A 17,843-nucleotide genomic window follows, 5' to 3' on the forward strand; every position below is an offset into this window, starting at 1 on the left:
CTTCTTTCCAAACATGTGGTGTGATTTTCCCCAGCTCATTGCTTCCCACCAGGATGAACCATAGGCCCTGCCACCAGGTTCCAGTCACCTCCTGCTGTAGTCAGGGGTTGAGCAGAGAACAATTAGAATCAGGACATGGAGTTTATAATATTATTTTATGATGGCCACCCAAAGTTAACACAAGAAGCTGCAGGAAATCTGTCCACAACACCAAAGACATAGAATATTCAGCCAAGGGCCTGAATCCCACAACAATGTCCTGCATGAATCCAAATGAAGACCTAAAGCTCATGACAATGCCTCCCACAAGTCCAACTGGAGGTCTAGAGCCTACAAGAAGGACTCAAGCCAGTCTCTCTTACAGATCCATGCAGGGAATGCCCAAAGGTCAGAGGTGGAAGCTAGGAAGTCTGTACCAGCTAGGTGAAGGAGCTGTGCTGGTAGGTTGAAAGTTCTATGAGTCACGCTCAAAACAAAGACCAGGGCTGTCCTGAAAATCACCACAGATATCCTCAATGACACAGAAGCTCCAAACTCCTCTGACAATAAGCATAGTTGAGTATGTGCCAGGAAGCTAGGCATGTTGAATTTGTCCCAGAGGTTAAGTGGCACGCATCTTCCCCTCTGGAGCCAGGAAGCAATGCTCAATGTGAGGACCAGAGCTCCTCCAGGGGACCAAAAGCTCAACAGTTCACCAACACTTAGTGAAACCCACAACGCCTCCCCTCTCCTTCTCCACGTCTCTATTTATGCTGGCAACTTTCTTCAGGTGGAACATCTATGCTCAGTACCATGGTGATTTAATTCCACTGGCATTAACTGACCACCAGTTTTTAATCCATAACACCTCCTATTCACCTTTGATGAAGGAGCAATTCTCTACTCTAAATAGTACCAGATGGGGGAAACACATGACAGTGGACAGATGAGATTAACAGCAGTTTACCAGTCACACACACATCAGTCTGGGAAGGAAGGACCATGTGCCATGCAGAGCCCCAAGGAGTTACCCTTGGGAGCAGAGCAAACCAGCAAGGGCTGTGTGCAGTCAGAATCATAATAACAAGGGAAGTAGGTCCCCCACCCCACGTACACACACCATTCCTGCAGCAGGATGTGACTGATTTGTTGAATAGCTTCCCAGGCTAGCAGTGAACTGAAAGCCATTAAGTTGAATACTGAGTGGAACACAGCTGATCTAGAGATGGTGGAAATCAGCCAGGCTGGAACCTTTCAGCTGGGTGAGGACAGCAGAGGAGCTTGAGGTTAAGTGGGGCTCTGTCCGGCTCAAAGATGCCACTTAAACATACACTCTCGGCTCTGATCCCTTTGCCACACTCATCTGAGTGAAATGTCCTTTCCCCAGAGCCCTAGCAGGCACCCTAACAAAGCATCTTTGCTGAGCCCACCCCAGTGCTCACCCTGCGGTCGCTCCAGCTTTCTCTCTACTAACTCCCTGTCCGGGGTGACCTTAATCCTGCATTCCTTGCTCCTCAGGATGTGGACCTGGGTCCTGTGAATAAGATCTCTATGAAGGAGGAACTGATACACTTCCTCCTTGGGAACAAAGCTAGGAAACAGAAGACTGTCCAGCGACACCAGAAAAGAGAGATCACTGTGGCACTGTAGACCTTGTTCTCCTTAATTTCCATTAAAACTAGAAATAAGTACTGTTCATATTTTGAAATTTCTAGGCAAGAATATTCCTAGTCTTTGTTTTTGACCCTCCAACTGTATCCTGAGGGTACTGAGGATTTCACGTCCAGTGAAGCAGACAGTCAGTTCCACACATGCACCAAAGTAACCAGCAGTGACAAAGTGCTCACCGAGGGAGGCCTTGACCCATGCAGCATTTTCTCCTAAAGAAGGCTTGAAAGAACTCTTTTTGGTACTCAACGCGTACTCCCCTGCACAAGGCACAGAAGGAGAGGAAACCCTGGAGAGGGGGCGTGCAGAGGACGTGGGGGCAGACCAGTCGGACACGAGGCTGACCAGATCATGATGACGTCAGAAGGCAGGGCTGGGCATCTGCCTTTCCAAGGAGGAACGTGAGGGGGAATGAGAAGGGATGGAGGGTGTTGGCACAATTCAAAAAAACTCCTGACCTGAGCCAGCTTAGCTTTCCCCAGGGAAGAGGGCTTCAGGCTTTAGAGGACAAGGCTCGAGAGAGCAGTGGGAATGTGGTGTGAACAGAACGGCAAAGGGAAGAGCTATGCCCACTGCACACACGGCCATCTTAGGGGTGCTGGTAGCACCCCTAAGCAGGCAAGTGGGAATTCTGGGTAATCGACCAGGAAAAGAGCTAAGTCACACTATCAGGAGACTTGCTGGATTGCTATGAAGCAACTTTTTTCACAAGTTGTTCTTTTTAAAATTTATTTTTAACTGATGCATAAGAACATAAAAATTATGCATGTTTATCCATGTGTTTCAATACATATATACATGATATGAAGTTTCAGTCCATTTCCTCAAATGTGATCATTTCTTCCTGTAACTTTTCTGTGATACAAATGAGACTTCTCTAAAGGTATGGGACAGCTCAAGGTAATAGCACAGATTTTGGGGTGCTGATCTACCTCACCAACACAGGAGGAACTTCTAAATCATCTCCTCTTTCCTCTTCCATTTAACCCAAGTTCTTCTTCCCATTCCAGCAGACCTATAGGGTCAAAGAATTTCCAAAGTAGATGACCTCCAACGCACATTTGAGGACAATTTTGAAGCAAGCAAAATTAAGGTACAAAGTCATTCTAGAGTGCGAAGAAGGACACTGAGGACATTTCCTCAAGTTTAACCAGCACTGGAGCTTACAGGGTAAACCTGAGGACAAGCCATCATGGTTCAGATTGAATGTAGGGCCGCTTACAGATGAAAAATAACTTAATGTCACAGGAATCATCATTCCAGGACCGGAGCGAGGACACCTTTATATTGGCACAGTGTTCACTGTTCCCCACATTGTTGGGCTCACCTGGTAGCCAGAACCTACAGAGTGAAAAACCAAATAAAAGTGTATTTACAAAATTGGAAAACAAAGAATTCATTTCCAGTAAGAAAATAAGTTACTTCAACCCCAGTTTTTGACTTAGGTGAAAATACAGCAAGAGCCCACGCCGAAGAGGAAGAGGACTGGGGATATTTCAACCGTGAAGCCTCTCATCATGCTCTGAGTGCAAGTCATACCACCTTGCCACTCTCAAGCCCACAAACCCACTCTTCAAAAACTTAGACTTTCACCCAAGTCCCTGCCCAAGTTGGGTAGATGGCCTTGCTGTCAAACCCCACAGGGCAGTGGTGACCAGCATCTCAATTCCAAGGCGCCTCCTGTCCCTGGGACAAGGACAAATCACTAACCCGATGTGCATGGGAAATACCCCCAACCCTCCGTGCCCTGGCCCTGGCCCAAGAAAGCCAGGCTGGAAAGGAAGGTGCTGGGCCTCACCTTACACTGTCCTTATTGAATGGAGTATCATCCACCCAGTACCAGTCCCCTTCACTCCCTGCCTTGGTCAGGCCGATCCAGTGTGGCAGTCCACCTGCTGTCTTGTACAGAAACTCCTGTAGGGAACACAGTGTGAGCAGGGGTGCAGGCCACAACCTGAAGTCTGAGCACCAAGGTATCCCTCATTTGTGCTCAGCAACAGCGCTTGAACTCTGGGCACACACTGCACACTGGCCTCTCTCAAGCCTCTCTCTGCCCTTACCTAGAACCCAGAGTCCATCTCCCAAATTCCAATCTGTGTTTTCTCTGCAACTAACGAACTCACGGCTCAGGCCTTTCTATTCCTTAGAAGCAGGTGGAGGAGTATGAGAGCCAGTGAAAGGCACATGGGGAAGACATGCTCTTGCATCTCTTCCTTTTTTCTGAGGCAGGTACTGTTATCATCCATATTTCATCAATTCATAAGCTGAGGCCCACTGGAGATAAGTAGTCTACTCAAGGTTCTAGGACTAGTTAGATGGCAGGTTGGGACTCTAGATTACTCCTGAGCACATTCTCTTCCCTGCTCTGCCCACTTCACAGATGGAAGGGATTTGGTCAATATTTGGCCTCAAAAGGAACAAAATTTTTTGAGTCATGCAGTATATTGTTGACAAATATCTTTGCTTTCTGAGCATATAGAAAGAGCACCCCTCCATTTCCTCTTTAAAGCTAGGAATACTGCATAATTTCCTCTCACCACTGAAATGCGTGAAAAATTGATGCAGTTATTTCTGGGGAGAAGCTTCAAGAGCAAATGCACATTTGCCACATTCCCACTTCCTGCCCCAGCAACTGCAGACCCATATTAAGAATAAGTCTACTTCAGCTTAGGTTCTTGAGCGCCCACAATGAGCAGCCTTGGTTAGATATGCAGTATAAGCAAGAAATAATCTTCCCTTGTTATATTTGGGGATTTTGTTTCCACTACATAATCTCACCCAGCTTCCCCAAAACAGCTAACAGAACACACACACACACACACACACACACACACACACACACACACACACCACATGGGAACAGAGCTCACCTGCTCATTCTGGGAGGTAACTGAAGTCAGATGTGAGTCCCTAGACACACAGAATTGCTCGGCACTGTACCAGGTCTTTGAGATTCGAGAAAAGTAATAGAAGTTGTCCTTGAAGAATTCCCAGCCTTGGGAAACCATCTGCAGGATGTCACCTGGAGAACGGGGGGGGGGGGCTCAAGGTGAATTCAAGGTCCTGTTTCTATAGGACGAGGGCCTGGGCAGGGTACTTGAGTGGAATCCCAGAGCAGCAGTGAATGGGGCTGGGCTGTGAGGTTCTGGGGTCCTGTCTGGTAGAGGGGTTCAGGGACCCTCTCTTGGATCCTGGAAGTTTAACTGAAACTAATAAACAAGGCCTAGGGATTGGAGAAGAGACAGTGGGAGGGGATTCACCACAAATCTGACTTTCCCATGAGAGAAGGAAAAGTGATTCTCCATTGGCTATGACAGTTGACTGAGCCCCAGGGCTTGAAATGAGGAATATTATGGGAAATATGGTTTGGGCCAGGACAGAGGATCCATTCCCTAAATCTTTCAGGCTGTGTACCTTGGTGTGGGGGTCCAAGTGGGAGCATAGTGTCTTCTCTGCTAAAATCTGTTAAGTCCTCCTTGACCCCAGTGCTAAGCCCTCACTCCTTAACTTTCTAGCTCATACCTGCTCCTCCCCTCCTCACCCACTAGCCCAGTGGTCCCATGCATAAGATGGAAAGGGATCAGGGGCCACCGATCAGCCTGCAATGTCATTTACTGAGTCACTTACGTTGTTGTCTGAGAGATTTGTTGATATTGTCCAACCTGCTCTGTAGTGTCCGGACCATTCCATTTAAAGCACTGGCTTTATCCAAATCTCTTTTTAACTCTGGAATTTGGGTGTTTAAATGATCAGCTTCCTCCCACTTTTTTCTTAAGTTGTCGATCTGTGCACTGGCCTTCTCCACATTGGTTTTCAGTATCAGGATCTGAGAATGCACACTATCCAAGCTGGCGTTCACCGTCTCGATCTGAACGCTGACTGCCTTCATACCACCGCTGTCCTTCTTCATTTCAGAACCCAGGATGCTGATGTTGTCCACACGACCTTTCAGCCACTGGGCATTGGCCTTTACATCAGAAATGGTGCCCATAAACCAGGGATCTAGATTGGAAAAAATTAAGAGATCAACTGAGAGGATCTCCTCTGGAGGAAATGTGGGTGCTGTCAGGACAATAAAAGAAAGAAAGGAAGGAAGGGAGGGAGGGAAGAGTTAGGCTCAAGATTCCCAAGAAACTGCCACTTACTCCTCAGTCATTCATCAATGTACAGCAAGCATGAAAAGGGTGCCCCCATGAGCCAGGAACACTTGGAGGTGCAGCCTGAGAGGAAATACTTCTAGGAGAGATCTTACAAGCAAGCAGAAGCAGGGATTAGAATCCAGTCCTGAATTTCCTTTGAGGATTCAGAGTGAATTTGGTAAAAGGATGCCCTCCATCACCCCCACCACTCTTTCTACCATTTGGTCTGTCCAGGCCCCAGCAGTGCCACAGTGCCAGTCCTCTCTTGTCTAGCCACAGCCCCCACCATGGCCACGGAAACGTTAGGCAGACTCCTAGTCCAGAAGTGGTTTTTTCTCCAGAGAACATGAAAAGGGACATCAAGAAGCAGCCACTTCTCTGTCTTCCCTTGCTGTCTTAGTTACTTTTCTCTCTTAGTTTCTTTCTTTCTTTCTTTCAAGTGCAGGGAGAATTTATTAAGAGAAAAAAAGCTTCTGTCTGAGAGGGACAGAAAGGGGCTGGAAAGTGGGTTGCCCACCAATCCCTCTTCTCAAGAGTGTTTTATTGAGCAAAGCCACGAGATGTGGCAAGCTTAATGTGGGACAGAACTAGAATCAACCAATAAGATTACTAGTTGCTTAGGTAATACCGATCTAATGGCAAATCATATGATGGTTGTGATGTGGGACAAAACTATGGTCAACCAATAAGTATGATCACCAGGCTAATAATGATTAAGTAGGAATCAAATGGGAAAACAAGTCATGTAGCAAGCACATGGGATAGACAAGGATTTTCTTGGAGAGTTGGCTTAAGGAGGTTTGATCCTCCATCCAAGGTGACTGATGTCTACTTAGACTATAAATCACTGCTATTCATCCATAGGGGAATTATATCAGTGAGTAGTTATTCTTTTTCTTGAAATCCTTAGTTACTTTTCTCTCATTGCTGAGAGAAAATACCTGATATCTAAAATCAAGGGGGAAAAGATTTATTATAGCTTACAGCTTGTAGAGGTTTTAGTTCATAGCTGGCTAGCCCTAAGGCATGGTGGCATGGCAGAGGAGAAATACTTCACAGCAGGCAAAGTCAGAAGGTGGCAAAGCAGCAGGCAGCAAAATAGCAAAACGAACAGTGACAGCAGCCCTCTTTCTATCCCTTACATTCTCTCCGTAGGGCAGGTAACACGCACACCCAGGGTACACCGTCTACTATCCTCACCCATTGCCAAACCAGTCAGTAGACAAATTTAGTAATTGCACATCCTTAACCTCAGCATCACACACTCTAGCTCCAGACACTTCTGAAAAGTCCCACCTGTGACCACAAGAGCTTGAAGGGTGGGGGACCATTTAGACATAAGTCATGACACCTGCCCTGCCCACTTTTCCACTCTGTTCAGGTTTCAAGCTTGGGTGCACTGGAAGGGTTCAAAAGTAAACCAAGAGTAATCAAAGAAGAGCACAGGAGAAAGGCAGTGTAGAGACTAACATCTGGGATGGGGCAGTGATTGTCGAGTAGGTTACTGCTGAGAAGCACTAACAATGTGAGACAAAATATGCCAGGAGATGCTAATGAGAAAAGATAGATGTCCCCTCACTCTGCTTTCTGGAAACCTGGTAGGAAGAATAAGGCTCTGCCAGTGGCACAGATCATGAAGAGATGATGAGTAGGAAGATTCCATTAACATGATCTTCACAGGGAAAGAAGAATGAGGAGAGCATGGAGGAGTCCTGGTGAGGGGACTGAACCACAGAGTTGCTAGATGATGGTCAGGTTCTCCATCTGGGTGGCTGAGGCAGAGGATTCCCTTGAAACTCAACCCCTTGCAGGGTCTGCAGACATTGCACTCACTGCTAGGGAATTTCCATAAGACACAAAGTTCAGAGCGGCAGGTATCTGGAGAAAAAATGGCATGGGATTTTAGCACCTGCCTCACAAGCATGAGGTCATGAGTTTGATTCCTAGTACAAAAAAAAAGCGATTCTTTCATGGGGAAAAAGAGGAAAACAGCAAGCCCTGAGCACAAGCATGCACGCACTAATACCAGTTGGAAAAACCTCCTAGAAACTGGGAAGGAAAGAACATCTACTCATGTGTGGTGAGAGGAGATAATGGAGATAAATGAAACACCGTAAGCCAGAGAGACCAGGGAGAGCAGGAACGAGAAGGTCTGGGAGTAAGAGCTCTCAAGGGAGCCAACCAGTGGCAGAAAAGAACCAAGGAAACCATGAACCCTAAGGACTTACAGAGAATGGCCTGCAGCACGATGGAGGTGACCATGATCAGTGACAAGCAGATCAATACCACACGGATGGTGAAAGACTTCCTCGGGCCCAGAGGTGGATCTTGTTTGGAAGGAGGGTCTAAAAGAAACAGAAGCAAAGGTTTGTTAATGAGCAGCAGAGGGTGGGTTTGGACATGGAGCTCCCATCAGGCTGGAGAAGTGGCTGTGCTTGCCTCGAGGCCAGAGGGCAATGTTCTGTTTATCCACAAAAAAGTGCGCATCAGGGGCTTCCTTCTCTTCAGGCTTCATCCCACACCCCAGTACCGGCCCTTGCCGCACAGGTGCTTCTGGCTGATTCTCTCTCCTACAAACCTTTTATCTGGAAAAAACAGGATGCGAGTCCCATACCAGGTCACTATGTCATCCCAAAGTTCCCTATTCCTGGCCTAGACACCTCAGACAGCGTGCCTGAAGTCACTGCTTAATTCCTTCCTCAAAGGTCTGAACTTTCAGGAAGAAATGATTTATCTTCTTCCCTAAGAGTCTGTCACACAGAGGCTTTAGCCATCTTGTCCAAAAGCTATGCCATTTCTCTTGCAAGGAGTTGTTTATCCATCTATCCATCCATTCACTCTACAAACACAGATTGCCTTCTAGGTATCAGACTGTAAATGAAGCACAGGGCCACAAAGATGAAAAATTCACAGTCTTTTCACCCAACTAGCTGTCATCTGATAAGGAAGACAGACCTGCACAAATAAATTACACTACAACTGCTGAGCATAACAGTACATGAACAGGCACAGAGTCATGGTAAAAGTTCCAGGGAAAGAGATGAACATATTCAACAACCACGGCCGTAAGCCATAAGTATGGAATCCTTGGGAAACTGTGTGAACGCACAGAGACAACAGGAGGGAGAGGGCACAGGGCTAAAGAGACGCCAGGAATAAGATCACAAAGATCCGAGCTTGACCTTGAGCTTTTAAGTAGCACTGAGCCAATGGAGAGCTTCAGGCAGAAGAGAAATGAGGACTAGAACATTGCAGAAAGACCACTCTTATCATGGTAAAGAGCATAGATTAGAGTGTAAGAAGTCTTGGAGATCAGTTAAGAGATCACTGCAACAAAATAGTCCACTTCACTTTGCTAAAACGTCTTAGCTGATTCATACCCATTTTGGAAATGCAACTTTAGAGATTCAAAATAAATGTAAGACTTGGATTCTCCCCTCTGCTTCTTGCAGCTATTTGTATCTTAAAGTAGGATGGCTCAGAAACATCAGACTAGAACCATTTTTTCTGTCTCTTTTCCCTTCATCTCTTTCCCCATATCACATCCTCCGTGCAACTCTAAATGGAGAGTTCCACATATGGGAGATGCTTAGGGACTGGATGAACAAACTTGAGGCTTAATGAAGACCTAATTTTGTCCTGGAAACCTCCTATTTTAAAGAAATCTTCCAAATCTGAGAAACATGGTACACAGCAGATTCTAGACAAATATTTCTAATGCAGGAAAGAGAGAAGGGAGAAGATGAGAAGTAGCATGGATAAAAGGAAGGAGGTTGGTTGAGATAATCAAATAGATGAATGGATGAATGGGTGGGTGGATGAATGGATGGAAAGGGATGATAGATGAACGGCTGATTAGATAGAAAAGGAACTGAATGAAAGGAAGGTGGTGGATGGATGGGAAGAAGACTTTATAGCTGATCAGGACTCTTCAGACTAGAAGCTACCTACCCCTTCTTTCCATTGTCTCCAGAAGTTCTAATTTCTATGGGAAGGGCATAAGAAGATGTGATTTATACCTTACCCAGAAATGAATACAAGTTCTGGCCATCTGACTAGAAAACTGGCCTGTTTCACCTAATCTAAGCACTGACACTGGATGACAGGTGGTGTCAGGGACCAAGTTCACAGGCTAAATTCGCAGAGCCAAGGAAATCATCACCTGTATGTGCAGGGGCTTCTGCTGCCTTTGAGAGCCCTCTGCTTCCCTGCTCAGCATAGCCCATCTGTCAGCCCAGTGTGCCCACAGCCTCTCACTCCTCTCTCCAGCAGACTGGGATAAGCTTGGAGTCGAGTCTCTGACTGGATGAAGAAACCCAAAGAGGACCCCAACCCTGAGAAGAAAGCCAGGTAACAAAGAAGGTACTCTGTCCTATCTCGTGTTCTTCCTGCCCACATTCGATCTGCAGACTCCAAGTCCGCTATTTGCTGTAAACTTTGGTACAAACTGCTCCCTAAACTGAGGACTTGACTCTCACTGACCATCTGCTTTGGAGCTTATGTGAACATATCTGCTTTCTCGGGAATACTCATCTGGTTGCAGAGCCTTGGTTCCACCAGTGCTTAAAAGGGGTTAGAAAATTCTGCTTCTGGACCATCATACTTGGTAACCAGTCTAAGCCCAGAGTCATCTTAGTCCTGCTGCTCTTGTCCTCCCCTCACAACCTGTCATAGTCCAAAACCTAGAGGTAGGAAAGAACCCAAATGATCAAGATTCTATTCAAAGGAGTATCTGAGGAACAAAGTACAACACAACATGTCCTTGAGCTGTCAGGTCCCTCTTTTCTCCTTATGTCAAGAAGTTGACCTTTCCCAAATCGATGCTGGTCCTGTTCCTGCATGAGCTATTAACAGAACTTCCACATTCCTCTGAAGTGGTCCCAGGAAAGGACTAGGAAGCTGCACCAAGCTTGGGCTCATTGCATAGGAAGCTCTGAGGTTGGAAGGCATTTATTCCAAGCAAAGGAAATGAAGGCCTGTTTTGCTGAACTCTAGACAAAAGGCTGATCAAGCGTGAGGAGGTTGAGAAGGAAGCAGGAATACTTGGCTGAGAGCCTTCTGAGTTGCAGAGGAGGTAGATGTAAAAGTCCCAAACCAGAAGAAGTTTCATTTCCCACTTTGTGGGAAAGGAGTGAGTCATGGTCTCTTGTTCTATGGCCATGATTATGTGCAGGTGTTAACTGAGAATTCTCCCCTGCAAACTTTGGGTGCTCTATGCAGCCCCTGAGATAAGAAAGACAGAGCAAGGCAGGTACCTCAGCCACACTTTCTAACCAAGAAAGTGGACAGTTCTCCTGCACACCCAAAGTGGCCTGCTCTTCTTCATAGAAGAGGAACTTTGATTGAATATAGAATGACCAAAAATCACTGCTGCAATGAGAAAGGGAACTCAGTCTTGATTTTCCTTTTTCCTCTTGCTAGATTCTAGGACCTTCTCTAGATAAAGGTAAAGGAAGGAATCAGCTTGCTCTCTTTTTTCTCCTTGTCATGTTGGGACATGTTCTCATGCTTGATGGACATGGACATCACCAATGAGAGTAGAAAACAGGCTCAAGTTATTCAAAATATCCAAGGAGTGCTGAGAGTCATCTCCAGGGAGTGGCAATTTAAGTTTCTCCAGTCAAGATATGGAGGACCTGGGAGTGGACTACAAGTTAGAAATGGACCAAGAGAGGAGAAGAGAGGAAGAGTAGAGGCAAGAGAGAATGGCTATGCAATGAGATGAGATGACTGTTAAGCTATCAGATGTGGCCCTCAGGTCTTGGAGGAGCTCCTGTGTATAATGAATGGGAGATTTGAACCCAGTCAAGAGATTCTATGTTCTTGTCTGTTCTGGGAACCAGCAAGAGGGAGAAGAAAGCAAGGAGTGGAAGGTAGGACCGTTCATTCCTCTTGTGCACATGCTGTGTGCTATTATGGGAGACAGCAAGGCAGAAGACACTCATGAGTCCCACCTTCGGAAACAGTGTCCCTCTTGTTTAAAAAACATTATGGTATCTTAATTATGGGGAGAAGGGAAGACTGCCGAGGCTAAAAAGGGCAAAGACAGTACAAGAGGCCTCCCTAGGTCTCTCTTGATCCAGAAATGTGTTCCTCTTTTGTGTGACATTATATGAGGGCAGGTTTCTCTGCACTGGTGACAATGCCATCTTAAACAGTGAGATATGTATACCTGTAGGCAAACTAGCCTCACAGAAGAACTTCTGTGTACCAAGCAGATGAGGGCACTACAAACTGTTCAGGTCAGTGAATCTTGCCTGTGACCTTAGTGGTAAGGGTAAATTCATGTCAGGAAAGTAAACAAAGGGCTCTTAGAAAAAATGTGCATAGTTTCTTTTCCAATCTTTTTCTTCTGTCTCATATAACTAGTGATATTCAGGACAGAAAAATCCACATAATGAATAAAAACATCCACCACTTTTTTAAAAGTTATATGCACAGATACATAGCTAGATAACTAGCTAGCTAGATAGATAGCTAGATAAGATAGATAGATAGATAGACAGATAGATAGATAGATAGATAGATAGATAGATAGATAGATAGATACAGATAGAAAGGGTTAGAACCAAGGACCAGAGATTTAGCTCAGTGGTACAACACCTGCCTGGCAAGCACGAGGTCCTGAGTCCAATTCCTGGCACCCACCCCCTAAAAGAATGCATCAGCAAAGTTGACAGCAAAGGCCATTTACACATAGTGGATGTCCAACTATCCACGTATTTATATAAGTGTATAATGGGATAGTAGCTACTCATTTTTCTCAACATTCTTCTCGCTCCACTTCTATTTCTAATACTAAGAATCCCCACTGGGAAACTACTGTCCTTTTCAATCATGTTAATAGAATGGGGCTATTATCCTGGCCCCTCCACACCCACCTTTCCACAGGTATACATGGGACCATCACAGTGGTGCATCCTAGAGTTTGAATGCAAAGGAAGTACCTCCTTTAAATTGACAGCTACACAGATATTAAACTACAGCTTCTAGTTACCAGGCCCCCTGACATATGGAAGGACCCTAGAGAGACCAATACGAAGATAGAAATTGAGACAAAACATGAGTCTGAAAAAGGTTGAGTTCTCAGGCCTTGGGGTTTAACTCAGCGGTGTAAGTGCCTTCTTAGCAAACACAAAGTCATGAGTTTGATCCCCGGCACCCCCCGCCAAAAAAGATTAAGTTCTCATGCCTTTAAGTGCTGGACCCAGTTGAAAGTGATTTTCACATCTCTATAAACAGAGAGAGAGAGAGAGGGAGGGAGGGGAAGAGAGAGAGAGAGAGAGAGAGAGAGACTGAGACTGTCTTAATTTATTAAAAATAAACCCGACAATACTGGATTAGAGTTGAGGACAGCACCATAAGTCCTATTTACCTTACAGTATGACATCTATTACCTAGTTTTGTTGTCTGAGAAAGCCTTCAATATCCCAGTAGCAACAAGCATACCCAACAACTATATCTTGGTTTCTAAACACTATTTTCCAATGAAAGGTCCCCGGGATCCTTAGAGATACCAATTACTCTGGGTTAATGAAAATGTAGATAACCCTAGAGTATCTTGTAGAATCAAACAATAAGCAAAGCATACAAACAACAGAAGGATAACCAAACGGAGGCTGTCAGAAAGATGTAGGAACCAGCTTCCATTGGCTAAAGCTGGAGAAATTTGGGTAACAAATGGACTATAAAATCAAAGTATAAAATAAATGGACAGGAGTCCAAACTGATATACATAATTTGGTTTTTTTCCCTTTTTAAAATTTTATTTAAAGAAAGACTAAACAAAACAGAAAGTGAGTAGAAATAATACATACTTTCAAGGAAAAAATAAACAGTAAGAAATCACTAGTATTTACATATTGTTCTCTTACAAATAGTTGTTCAAGATACAAAAGTGGAGCATATAAAGTGGGGATTCAGACAGTGAGGCTGCAAACAGTTCTGTTCAACTATCCAACAAAAACTTAGTAATATGGTTATCAGTCCTATACACTTAAATATACATGCAGTTATCCATGTCTTCATTTATGTTGAAATTAAATAAACCAAAGCAGGCTAAAATCACTCTGAACAAAGTATAATAATATTGCTGGATTTCACACCATGACACTCCAGGATCAGCACTGGGTATTGTAGTGTCTTTTTTTTCTTCAAAGTATTTATTTCATCATGTGTCATAAGATCAGTTCTTATAAACTGTTTATAGGTTCTACGCATGCATGAGTCTTAAAATGTATTTCTATCCTTTCTATATTAGAGGGAGAAACAAACCAAAGCAAGACAAAACAAAACATATTCCTTTAAACACATAAAATGAAAGAGACATATAAAACCGCTGTACAAGGAGTTCTACCATGGTTACTGTGTTGTCTCTTGTTATCTTCAATAGAATTGGCTATATCATCAGACATAGTATAATTGACTATATCACTACATAACAGTATTAATAAAAACACAACTTTATAGATAGTGTAGAACTACAAAAACAGGTAGTAATCAAACCAGGATGGGTGTCATAGTGAATCTTGTCATCTTCAGTGTAGTTGCCTATACTCTCAGACTTGATACTATCAATCATAACAGTTTTGAATAAAATCTGTTGACATCATACAGTAATCAAACAAACCAGATTTAACTAAGATCAATCATGATAAAGCAGTATAAGTTATACAGGGCTCCAGATTAATAGGAAATTAAAGATGATTACTGTGCTATATCCTGATATTTTTGGGATAGCCGTCTCTGCCCTCAGATCTAGTGCATGTAGATAAACTGGGACAGTTTGTCTAAGCAGAGCAGTGCAAGTAATATGGGTTTTAATTCCTGATACACTATTAACAATATCTTCTGCCATCTTTTTAAAGATTATTCCTTCCCTTTCACTCTCCCCCCCGCAAGGTGCACCGTGCATTTTTGGGTCTCACCAAAACCCTCGGGTTTTTGTTTTTTTTTTTTATTCAGTACCGGGGATCGAACTCACGACCGCCTGCTTGCAAGGCAGGTAGGTGCTTATGCCGCTGAGCTAAATCCTCAGCTCCAAAACCTTCAGTTTTAAATTGGGGGTGGAGGCAACCTGCTATTTACCTAAGTGGTTCCAAATCTTCTCCCTCCTGGACTTGACCTCTAGTTGTATTCCTTTACCTATTAAAGCCTGTCTTTCCAACCTATCCACAAATACTGGTCGAGTTTTCCCTATTACTCTCTGGTTCCCTGTCACATAGAGCATAGTTTTCTCATATTTGATTTTCAGTCCATATATCCTTTTTCAGGTTAATTATATTTCCTATAAAGAGCATCTCAATGGACCCTACCTCCTGATCTACTCTGCCTGTGATTCTCTTTTTTTTAACTTAGTGTATCAAGGCCATTTTTATTAGAGATTATAGCCAACCTTCTCTGCCTCATTTCTGTTGTGCTCTTTTTCTACCATTAATTGTCTGTTTGTCTTCATTTCACTTTCTGCTCCATTCATTGAGGCCTCTCTGCCACTGTTCCTGGAATCCTGGTATTTCTCTCTCTCTCTCTCTCTCTCTCTAGAATGTCCTGCAATATTATCTGTAGAGTTGGATTGGTGGTCGTGAATTCCCCCAGTTCCTCTTTGTCTTGGAAGCATCTTGTTTCTCCATTAATTTCTAGAGACAGTTTTTCAGGGTACATCAATCTGAGCTGGAGGTTATTTTCTTTCAGGGCTTGGAATACTTCGCTCCAAGCTCTTCTTGATTTGATGGTCTGTGTCGAGAAGTCTGCCATGATTTTGATGGGTTTTCCTTATAAGTAATCTGTTTCTTGTCTCTGACAGCTTTTAATATTCTGTTCTTATATTGAATTTCTGGGATCTTGATTATTATATGCCTGGGTGTAGCCCTTTTTGGTTGTAGGTGGCTGAAGTTGTGTATGCCTCATACATCTGAATTTCATTTTCTTTTCCTATGTTTGGGAAGTTTTCCTTAATTATTTCTGTGAATAGCCTATGTAGTTCCTGTGTTTGTACCGTTGCTTCTTCATTCACATTCTTTATTCTTAAGTTATAGATCCTCTTGTTGTCTAGTCTTTGTATTGTTACTGTTTGTTTCCTTGTTCGTTTTAAGAAATTTTTCCTTTCATGATCCCACATTGCAAACCTGTCTCCCAGTTTGGATAATCTATCCTTAGTTTCTTTCAAGCAGTTTTGCCAGCTTTCAATGGAGTTTTTAATTTCCTGGTAACCTCTTTGAACCCGCTATGTATTCTATGTTTTCTTTATATTCTTCATCAAATGATTCTCTCCTTTTTTATGTTCCTCCATTCTTCCATCTGTGTCTTCTTGAGAGGTACTTAGCATTTCTCTTATTAATATACTTATATCTTGCTTTATTTGGTTAAATATTTCACTTCTGAACTTGTCTATGAGGTCCTGAAGATATCTCTTATGTCCACTGATGCCGTGTCTGATATTGCATGTTTGTTGCCCTGAATCTCTTTTGTATTTACCTTTCCTGGATCAATGTTCTCAGGGTTGGGGGCTGGGGACTTTTTCTTGTAGCTTCCTCTTCTCAGATTTTTGTTTCTTCCATACAGGCATACAAAGAAGGCCCCAATCTCATTCTTTGCTGGTTACGGTTCTTCTGAAGCATGCTGGCTAGGTGGTCCTGCCCCCTCCATTGTGCTATTGTGGTGCAAACAGGGGCATCGTATGCTGGCCCCTCCCCTCCAGGTCAGTCAACCTGCTGAGGACTTCACTGTGTTAGTGTGTGCCACACACAGGGAATTGGTTTGGGACAACTTATTGGGTCTCAGCCAGGGGTGTGACCCAGGCCAAGCACACCCCACCAATCCCATCTGGGAAGGGAACAACTGACTGAAGCCACTGCTGTTTCTTGTCCTTGCCACTCTTGCCCGATTCCAAGATGTCAAACCGTTGGAGTAAAACCCTTTTCCATGGAAGGGTTTATTCCTGGCACTCACTGCAGGTCAATGCAGGTCCCCTGCCAACTGGGCTCTCTGTTGGGCCCACCGACCCCCAACCTCAGTGTGACTGCAGTTCCAGTGAGTGGAAGCAGTGGGAATTCAGGCAGCTCGGTCAATTGCTGCCATGCAAGTTCGAGCACTGCAGCGGGAGCACCGAACCTTTAGCTGTTCCAGTAGTAGCACCAGGACTGCATGTTTGATTGGTTCTTCTCATTGTAGCTTCTTCCTGGGTCAAGAGGATCCATCTCCCTCTGTCCAGGACTCCCTATGCTGTGGTATTTTGGCATCTAAGTTGACTAACTCAGGGAGCCTCTGTAATCTGCTCTTATCTATCCACTATCTTTACCAGAATCAATTTGTAATAAATAAATAAGGCAGAAAAGAAAAGTCTTTCTAACACATAGATACCCTGCCTCCAAAAAATGGTACTTACTTTTCCCTCTGTCCAAACTCACTTTTGGATATTGGCTTTATGTCCAATAATATTATAAAACTTACTAGTGCTAATAATTTATCAGTAAATGCTTTGGCGTCTCTTGTGTATGAACTCCTACATTATTTCTTTCTTCTAAACTCTACTTTTTAGTTTTCTTGCCCTATTGCACTGGCAAGGACCCCAGTTGTGGACTAGAAGTGGTAATTTGGGGCAGCCACAACTCATTTCTAACCACAAAGGGAAAGCTTCCAACACTTCAAATGAAGATTTTGTTTAAAATGAAATGATCCCTACATCATGCATTTCCTATCTGCTTCTCATCACTTCTCCTGAGGAGAGGTTTTGCTTTCTATATTAGTTTCCAACTTCTGGCCTAACAAATTACAATAAACTCAGTGGCTTAAAACAATACAAATCATTTCTTAGATTTCTGGATGTCAGAAGCCAAAAACTGGTCCCACTGGGCTAAAATCAGATTATTGGCTGTGCTTTATTCCTTTTTTGAGACGCTAAGGGAAGACCCCTTTCTTGCCCTCTGCATCCACATTGTTTGGGGCAAGGACAGCAACAGCAGGTTGAGTTCTTATCACATCCCGTCACTCTGACTCTGACTGCTTCTGCTCCTGTTCTACTTTTCAAAACAATTATACTGAGCTCACCCACTCAGTCCA

At 44.0% G+C, this 17,843-nt stretch overlaps 1 protein-coding gene across 4 annotated transcripts in view; it reads right to left on the bottom strand.

The window, feature by feature from the left end:
- Positions 1-265: 265 nt before the first annotated feature.
- Cd207 (CD207 molecule) overlaps positions 266-17,843 on the bottom strand; it is a 53,994-nt gene continuing 36,416 nt past the window's right edge. For 3 of the 4 annotated variants that reach the window (XM_063229571.1, XM_063229570.1, XM_063229569.1), the window contains exons 2-6: positions 8,015-8,131; positions 5,275-5,649; positions 4,518-4,669; positions 3,446-3,561; positions 266-2,988 (exon numbers count right to left, since the gene is read on the bottom strand). In XM_063229571.1, coding sequence (XP_063085641.1) covers positions 2,838-2,988; positions 3,446-3,561; positions 4,518-4,669; positions 5,275-5,649; positions 8,015-8,048 — 828 coding nt within the window. In that variant the 5' untranslated portion in view covers positions 8,049-8,131 and the 3' untranslated portion in view covers positions 266-2,837. Of the gene's footprint in view, positions 2,989-3,445; positions 3,562-4,517; positions 4,670-5,274; positions 5,650-8,014; positions 8,132-8,225; positions 8,349-17,843 lie in introns of those variants that run through there. The other variant, XM_003468925.3, reaches the window with a different exon arrangement.

The sequence above is a fragment of the Cavia porcellus genome, unplaced genomic scaffold (assembly GCF_034190915.1).
Source record: "Cavia porcellus strain 051 isolate PalLab524CR breed Dunkin Hartley unplaced genomic scaffold, mCavPor4.1 scaffold_18, whole genome shotgun sequence".
In the NCBI taxonomy this organism is placed as follows: domain Eukaryota; kingdom Metazoa; phylum Chordata; class Mammalia; order Rodentia; family Caviidae; genus Cavia; species Cavia porcellus.